The sequence below is a fragment of the Mobula birostris genome, chromosome 14 (genome assembly GCF_030028105.1).
Source record: "Mobula birostris isolate sMobBir1 chromosome 14, sMobBir1.hap1, whole genome shotgun sequence".
NCBI lineage: Eukaryota > Metazoa > Chordata > Chondrichthyes > Myliobatiformes > Myliobatidae > Mobula > Mobula birostris.
Genome location: NC_092383.1, coordinates 23,604,647 through 23,613,284, shown reverse-complemented (window position 1 = coordinate 23,613,284; position 8,638 = coordinate 23,604,647). Strand labels below are relative to the sequence as shown.

General features: G+C 38.0%; 1 protein-coding gene across 3 annotated transcripts; it reads left to right on the top strand.

Moving 5' to 3' along the window:
* Positions 1-24: 24 nt before the first annotated feature.
* dtwd1 (DTW domain containing 1) lies at positions 25-7,987 on the top strand. 3 transcript variants are annotated; one of them, XM_072278237.1, is made up of 5 exons: positions 25-240; positions 2,151-2,452; positions 4,116-4,259; positions 5,176-5,488; positions 7,254-7,987. In XM_072278237.1, the coding sequence occupies exons 2-5, from the start codon at positions 2,177-2,179 to the stop codon at positions 7,484-7,486; spliced, it is 966 nt and encodes a 321-aa protein (XP_072134338.1). In that variant the 5' UTR covers positions 25-240; positions 2,151-2,176; the 3' UTR covers positions 7,487-7,987. The 3 variants fall into 3 exon arrangements, with proteins under 3 accessions (XP_072134338.1, XP_072134336.1, XP_072134339.1); XM_072278235.1 differs by having other exon boundaries at positions 25-273; XM_072278238.1 differs by lacking the exon at positions 25-240 and adding an exon at positions 303-1,877.
* Positions 7,988-8,638: the final 651 nt, after the last annotated feature.

Genomic DNA, 8,638 nt, shown 5'->3' with positions numbered 1-8,638 from the left:
CGGCAGGAAAGGTGCACCCTCGTTTTTCGTCCGCCGCAGCGTTATCACAACAGTCGTTCTGACCCAATAAAGGGGTCTAACCTGAAAGAAAGAGAACTGCGAGCGTTTCGCTGAATTGCAGTGGCTGTACATTATTGTGTAGAGAAAACTGCGGTTAAAAAAAGAAAAGTTAACTTGCTCTGAGCCATGTTTTTGTTTTGGAACTGAGAAGGATAACGACGCCAGAGAGGAAAGGCCTGAGTATGATGCAACATTTCGCGAAGGGGGATTCAAGTTCGGTTCATTTTATTTCATTTTGTATATAGTAGTGGCACTGTGACCACTCGAGTTCAATATGATGTTTTCCTAATAGTGGGTGTCTATTGGAGGGTCTTCAAGCGGCTGTAGAGGTCGATGCGTGACCCACCATATTCTGGTGCAGTATTGCCAAGAGTATGAGTCTCTCCATATAGCACATTATAGCTATCAAAAACTTTACACGGACTGCGGGTAATAAAATATTAGTATTATCATGTGTTATCTGTCATCGCGTTGTAGGTTGGGTTGAAAACGCACCGTTGTGTAATTTGTTGTTCTAACAATCCACGTGTAGGTTATTGGGTTTGTCTGCTGATAGGTAGAAGAAACGCCTGTTCTCTGTATTAAAATGCACCACCCCATCTATTGGTATGAAACAGACTTTTTAGGCATTGGTATAGAGAAGACTTATTCTATTCTAGTTCTGGGGTTTAAAATTAGGTGCAGAGGTCTATGTGTGGTCTACTGCCACAGATGGGACTGGAGGATTTAACAGTGAGCTGTATATTTCATTCTCATTGTTCTTCTTGCACCCGAACAGAATCAAGATACACGGTGTCCTTGGATGTGCCTTCTCGATATTTGAGCATTCATGGGTCAATGATTTCCGTGAATCTTAAAATCATACAATCTTTGGCCCACCGTGTCCATACCGCTCATCTGTCAGCACTTGGTCTGTCATCTTCTATGCCTTCACAATTCAAGTACAGTACTCATCTCAGAACCTCTTAAATGTTGTAAGCAAAACCTGCCACTTTCATTCATTCAGGTAGTGGGTTCCAGATTCCAAATATCCCTACATCCCCTCCTAAGCAAAATGAAACTTCAGATCCCCTCTAAACCTTTTACCCCTTCCCCCTAAACCCATATCCTACAGCTTTTTAGGCCTCTGTTAAGGTGAAAGCTTTCTAAATATCTACCCAGTTTATATCATCTTTTAAACTTCAGTTTCACCCATCTCTAGTCTCTTCTGCTCTAAACCAACCCTATTCAGTCTATCCAACATCCTGATAAATGCATCTGCAACCCTGTCCTGTATAAACCTATAATTTGGCAGGGTTAGGAGAAGTGCACACAGTACTCCATCTGTGACCAAACCAGTGTTTTATAAAGCTGTCCTGTAACCATCCTGTGCCTTTGTGTTGATGAAAATAGTGCATCTTTTAAATGAAACTTTAATAATAACCTTGAAGCATTTCAACTGCCCTCCTGAAAGCTACGTGCTGTGAAGAATCACAAAGTAATTTCTTGGAGAGTTTGACATCAGTTGTGCAGGTGATGTGAGGTTTCCATCTTAAGTTGGTTGAAAAAGGCCTTCAGGACTGGGAATGTTGCTCACCGGCTCAGGCAACGGATTAGAAAGATTTTGCAGAGACCGTTGCTGTCGAGACAGTGATTCATTATTCAGAGGTGTTCACAGGTAGTCTGAAGCATGAGGAGGACAAGGGAAAATATTGTCCACAAACCATACCCTTAGAGCTGAGTTTGTCCTGATCCCTGAATATTTGTTTCCTTAGATGGCCAATATCTGTTGGAGGTGATGTCATTGGTGTACATGTAGAAATTGACTTTGTTTTTGGGTAAGTTCTCGAAGGATGGCATAGACATAATAAGGAGCAGAGGGTAGAATATTGGTGTATAAACAGGAAGAAAAATTGTGGTGGTGATTTTTATTTTGACTCTGACTAGATAAGTAATAATAGAACCTAGCTAGTGACCATACTATTGGCTCCAGAATGTGTGGTAACCTCTGGATGTATTTTGCAATTTCAAAGGTAGACTAAAATATTCAGGAAATAGTTGTTAAAGCTTAAATACATGAGCAATGTTATATTTCTTTTCATACCTTCTAGAAATAAATCCATAACCATTTCCCAGGATGGAAAATACTGAATGTGTTAAAGAAGAGCTTCACACACGTGTAAAGAAAAATGAAAGTTCTGAAAAGCTGAAAGTTCAGTCAAGTGAACTTGGTAACCAAGAAGACTCTGACTTTTTGAAAGGCTTGAAACTGGCTTCACAGACAGTGCTAGAAACGCTCCAACAAAATGGTCGATCTAAGTGTCCAAAGTGCCAGAGTTCAAGGATGTTTTATTGCTATTCATGTTACCTTCTGGTAGATGGTGTCAGCATTGATAAGATACCTCAGGTTAAGGTTGGTAACTAAAGTTATTCACTAACTATTGTGCCTTGGGGGGTGGGAGGTGGTATGGGCATCTGACGGATAATTCACTGGATTAACAAATGGACCACTGTTCCAGTGACATGAGTTCAGATTCTAGAGTTTAACCAATTATTCTTGGAAATAGTAAACTGTGTCTTCACCAGATTGTTGTAAAACCCAATCTGGTGCATCAGCACCCTTCAAGAATGCAAATCTACTATTTTTATCCTAATTGCCTAAATATGACTCTACAGCCGCTAGGGTGGTTGCCTCTAGATCATTAAATGCTGGCCTTTTCAGTGATTTCCACAGTAATAAAAAAAAAAGTTTGCTGTATCATTTTTAAATATAACCATGATGAACTTTTAAATTCATTTTCCATTAATTACCAAGCACAGCATTTCACACAGAAAGAACATTTTTATCATAGCTAATGGAAAGGGAACAGTAATTTTCTATCATAATTTTAATCATTCAAGCCTTTATTATTCAACAAATCTACCATCTTCTTATTGCTAATTGTAGGGCCTGGACTGTACTGATCAGGACTTCCTTTTCCTTATGCAGATGAGAGTCAAAGCTGAAACTAACCTTGTGCACACATAAAGATGTTCCCAGCTGGCATCATTAATATTTAAAAACTTGTAGTAACCTAGTTCTCATGATCCTTATCTCACTTTAGAAATTGACTTTTAATTTCCCCTGAGGTAAGCTTGCTGAACATCTGTCACTGTGATCTTAAGGCAACTAAGGACTTAGTCTGACCCAAATCTCATAAAGACATTTCTTGTACACTTTGCTGCTGCAAGCAAGTTTTTCATTGTTCCTACACCTCACCGTACTTGTGCATATGACAATAAACTCATCTCAACTTGATTTGTATTATGGAACCTAATTTACATGATTCTCAATTACATATTTCACTGAAATCAATTTTTTTAGATTATGAAGACAAGTAGTCCTCTTTTGTTGTCATTTAGTATTGCATGCATTAAGAAATGATACATTATTTCCTCCAGTGTGATATCACAAAACACAGGATAGACTAAGACTGAAAAAACTGACAAAACCACATAATTATAATGTATAGTTACAACAGTGTAACAATACCATAACTTGATGAAGAGGTCCAAGAGCACAGTAAAGTTCAAAGTTTTTTAAATGTCCCACATCTCTCACAGACGGGAGAAGGAAGGAACACTCTCCCTGCCACGCCGACCACAATCTGACTCTGAGTCATCCAAAAACTTCGAGGTCTGATCAGCTCTCCGACACCGACTACTAAGCGCCATCTCAGTCCGAACGATTCGACCTCCTCGGTCGCCAAAAGCAGGCAAGGCCGTGGATTTTGAAGCCTATCCTCCGAAAAATTCCCGACCACAGTAATGACAGCAGCGAACGGGCGTTTCAGAAATTTCTCCAGATGTTCCTCTGTGCTTTCACGTCCATTCTCCATCAAATCAGAATTGTCCACGGCCCTTATTTAACAGATACAATATCATTTTTCACTGGAGGGCCGCGCACATGCAGGTGCGCCGCCATCGTCTCCCACCTGCATGTAAACTTCTAATTCTGGAGGTAGTTTGTTTTTTTAACTTGTACTGTTGATTCATGTCTGTCTTGTTAAAAAGGTTAATATATTTTCTATATCTAGCTCCCTCTGAAGATTGATATTATCAAACATCCCAATGAGACTGATGGTAAAAGTACAGCTGTACATGCAAAACTGTTGGCCCAGGACGATGTTAATATTTACACATACCCATGCATGCCAGAGTACAAGGATAATACCCATGAAGTGAGTTAAGAAGTACCAACTTTTTATCTACAATCACATTTTTATTATTTAACTCTAGTTTGATATCATATTACTTAAATAAATTTTTTTGAATTATCCACAGAGGTTTTTTTTTCAACGAGATGGTAAATGATATTTTATTAACATGTCTAATCTTGACTGAGACCTACAGTACTGGGCAACATTGCAAACAAGTTTTAAAAAAATCTGTAAAGCAAAGATGCTTTCAAAAATAATGAAGTAATAAATAATTATCAAAAAATTGCTATAAAGAGCAGTGAACAGTAAAACAATGGCGTCAAATCAATATTTGGTATGACGCTCTTTACCTTTTAAAACTGCATCAATTCTCTAAGGTACACTATTATGGAGTTTTATAAGAAAATTGGCTGGTTATTTGTTCCAAGCATCTTGGAGAATTAATCACAGTTCTCCTGCAGACTTTGGTTGTCTTGCTTGCTACTTTTTCTCCAGGAAATCCCAGACAGCCTCGTTGGTGTTGAGATCAGGACTCTATGGAGGACATGCCATTTGTTTGCAGAGTTCTTTATTCCTCTTTTCAGTGAAGTCAGTTCTTTGACCTGAGCCATTTGTTTCTGGTCATTGTCCTGCTGTATAATGAAACTGGGACTGATCAGACACCTCGCTGATGGTATTGCATGATGGATGAGAGAACCTGTGCCTGTACTTCTCAGCAGTGAGAATTCCATTAATTCTGACTGGATCACCAAGTCCATTTGCAGAAGGACAGCGCCAAACCTGTAGAGATCCTTTTGCACAGTACCATAGCTCCTTGCTAGCTTGAGGAAGTTCCATATAGGAGCAACTAGATACCTGAAATCTTTTTAATGGTCTGCTTTATAGTTTTCTTTTTACTTTGTACCCTTTATTTAATCCTTACATTTTCTGATTTTAGGTTGTAGTGGTGTTCCCTGGTCCAAATTCTATTTCCCTTGACGATCTCCCAAAATACTTATCTAACATCGCCGACAAGAAATCTATTCCTACAAAATCTTCCAAAAATGTCCTCAGTCACAATGAGTGCATTACATGTGAAGGACCAGCACTTAAACGTGCAAAATGTGAATATAATTTGGATGGAGAAAATCTAGTAACAGAGCAGGATCCTGGACAGGTGGAGACAAATCTGACCCCATTGAAGAGAGTGATATTTATTGACAGCACCTGGAATCAGACTAACAAAATAATTACTGACGAGCGATTACAAGGTACTGTGTTATCTTAATGGTGCTGGAGTTCATTATTAATTTAAAAATGCTCTTCTGCAGAACACTGTTATACCATGTAGTTATTTGAATTACTGTCACCTTCCTGTCAGCTTGAGCCAGTCTAGCTGTCTGACCTGTCTCACTAATAAGGCTATTTTTGCCCACAGAACTGCCGCTCATTGGATTTTTTTTTTTTTTTTTTGTTGTTTTTCACACCATTCCCTGTAAACTTTAGAGATTGTACATGAAGATCCCAGGTATCAACAGTTCCTGAGATACTCAAACCACCCCATCTGGCACCAACAATCATTCCATGGTCAAAGTCACTTGGATCATGTTTCTTCCCCATTCTGATGTTTGGTCTGAACCTCTTGACCAATTCTGCATGCTTTTGTACATTGAGTTGCTGCCACATGATTAGCTGATTAGATATTTGCCTTAATGAGCAGGTGTACCAGATTAAGTGGTCATTGAGTGTATTTTACCTATGTGCTTACCCCACCAAATTTCCTAATGATAATGAAGGAGGCCATTTATCAAGTCTATGCTGGATCTTAGAATAATCCTATCACTTCCATCCCTGACTTAATCTCTCTGCAACTTATTCTGTCACATGCCCTTCAATACTGTCTGCCATGTACCTACACGAAAGGGTAATTGACAGAACCTGAATAACCTACCAGTGCATCTTTGAGATATTAGAGAAAAGGAAGCTGTTTAGCAGTAGCACCAGTTACTACATCACCCTGCCAACCTTTTATGGCCCTTTCCCATGCCCCTGACCCTTTAGGCTTTTTTTGACTTTGCATTTGGCTTGACATCCAACTTCGTGTACATTTTGGTCTCAGAACTGTGTTCTGTTTGCTTTCCTGCTCTGTAAGTGTCTTGAGATCTTTAGGAACATTTAATTTTTGTGCTGATATTGTTGCTGTACAAATGAAAACCAAAAGTGGATTAAGTGTAAAGTAGGTAGGAGCAGATAAAATCAACTTTAATATATTGCACTGTCAAATTTTAATATGAAGATTAGCCCCTTTAGCAATTCACAATGCAGCAAGTAAAAGTAGATGTGTTTTATAACCACTTAGTTGCAGAAGATATAGTTTGTACCTTTGAACTCTATAATAATATGATTTGCACATGTTTAGCCCATTACATATTGCTCAAAGGGAGCAGGGTTTGGGTGTCAGTTGTTTCCAGTTTCATTTCATGTTCTATCTGCTATCTTACTAAATCTCATATTTGCATTTCCTCAGTTATATTAATGGAAAAAATATTTTAAAAATACAGTCAGAAGAAACTCCTTTATCTAGATGGTGAGAATATTGAATTTGCTACTGTCTGATGTACTTGAGGCTACAAAGATATCCCATAAAGCCAAACCAATCAGTACTGTTATTTCTGCTGCACTGGAGTTCCCCACTAACTCTGCCAGAATAACTAATTATTTCTTCCTGTCTCTTGGTCATCTACACCAACATCTTCAGCTACTCCATGCTGTAATGAGTTCAATTTGCTGGACAAAAAGATCCAACATTTTTCACTCTCCAGGTACAAACATGGGAATAAAGTTTTTTAATTAATGGAACTGGCATTAAAGAGCATAAAACTGATAGGACCATGTATATATCAGTTTAGAATTTTATTTTCAGTATTACATTCCAATGAGATTTGTTTTCTATGAAATTTTTATTTGTGATAATAAGAATGTAAATGATGTTTTTAAAAATATAAATGTTTTCCTATACTTTCTGTCTCTTTGCAGAATTACTTCATGTTGAGCTAAGAACACAAAAGACACATTTTTGGCGTAACCAGAAAGGAAAGCCCAACACCTATCTCGCTACAATTGAGGCTATTTACTATTTTCTAGTTGACTATCACAGACTGATTTTAAAAGAGAACTATAGTGGTGAATATGACAATCTACTTTTCTTTTACTCATTTATGTACAGGTTAATCAACAAAGCTAAACATGCAGCTGGAAAACTGAACTGAACAATTAGGTAGAAAGTGGTGATCCTTCTGTAGATTGACATTTCAGAGAAATAGTACAAATTCACTTTTCAAAAACTTAATGGACTGTTCCAAGTGTTGCTATTCTTTTAAAGTTTTTCTTTGAATTATAATTTGAGTTTATTTTTGCTTTTGCAAATACAGGGTACTAAAAAAAATTGAAATACATGGCCGGTTCAAACAGTCAAGGTCTTCAGTTTAACATTAGCCTGCATGGGGGAGCTCAGCAGGCCAGGCAGCATATATGGAAAAGAGGAAATAGTCAGTGTTTTGGACCAAGACCCTTCATCAGGACTGGATGAAGGGTCTCAGCCCAAAATGTCAACTGTTTACTCTTTTCCATAGATGCTGTCTGGCCTGCTGAGTTCCTCCAGCATTTTGTGTGTGTTGCTTTGGATTTCCAGTATCTGCAGTTTTTCACATTTGTAACATTATCGTGTACTTTTTTCTAAATAAATGTTTTCTCTATAACTGGTAATATAATATATAGCTGACATCTGAGTTCTTTTATTAGGTTGCAGGTAAGTAATGTATCCCTGTTTGCATTACCTTCACATTTTTGAACTACCGTAGTTTGGTTATAGAAATGATTGGTAACACTGTATTGAGCAATAGCAAAGTCAGTAAAATAACTGATATCACCTCTCTGAGGTGGGGGGGGGGGTAGAAAAAGGAGATCAGTGGTGGTCATATGAAGGGAACAAGTATGCTGATTCAGATCGGAGTCCACATATTACAGTTTGCCTTTGGTAATGGATTTTTACTATTGTACCTAATCCAAAGTAAAGAAATCAGACAATGTACCATAGTGATAGCAATCACAACCAAAGTAGTTTGGGAATACAAACTAGCCAGGCAGTAGACATATTAATACTTTGCCCACTGATGTACTGTTTCTATATAGTGTTAGAGAAGTATTGATGTTGCAAGCTCAACTGATCCTCCAGAAGACCTGAGAAAGATTTGCCTGTAGTAAATGTTTTAGTAACTGAGTTGTGCTTTTGTACACTTATCACAAAACAAGTCCCAAGAGGTACTTTATAATTGAAGGTCAAGAGGCCATCCTATTGTACAAGTGGACTATTCAATAGTCTTAAAACAACAGGAAAGAATCTGTCCTTGAGCATGGTGGTA

What these genes read in the sequence shown, in the direction of transcription:
- dtwd1 (XM_072278237.1), top strand. Translation starts at nt 2,177, where the DNA reads ATGGAAAATACTGAATGTGTTAAAGAAGAGCTTCACACACGTGTAAAG. An exon ending in ACAAGGATAATACCCATGAA is followed by an intron (nt 4,260 to 5,175) that starts GTGAGTTAAGAA and finishes TTCTGATTTTAG; the next exon opens with GTTGTAGTGGTGTTCCCTGG. An exon ending in TACTGACGAGCGATTACAAG is followed by an intron (nt 5,489 to 7,253) that starts GTACTGTGTTAT and finishes GTCTCTTTGCAG; the next exon opens with AATTACTTCATGTTGAGCTA.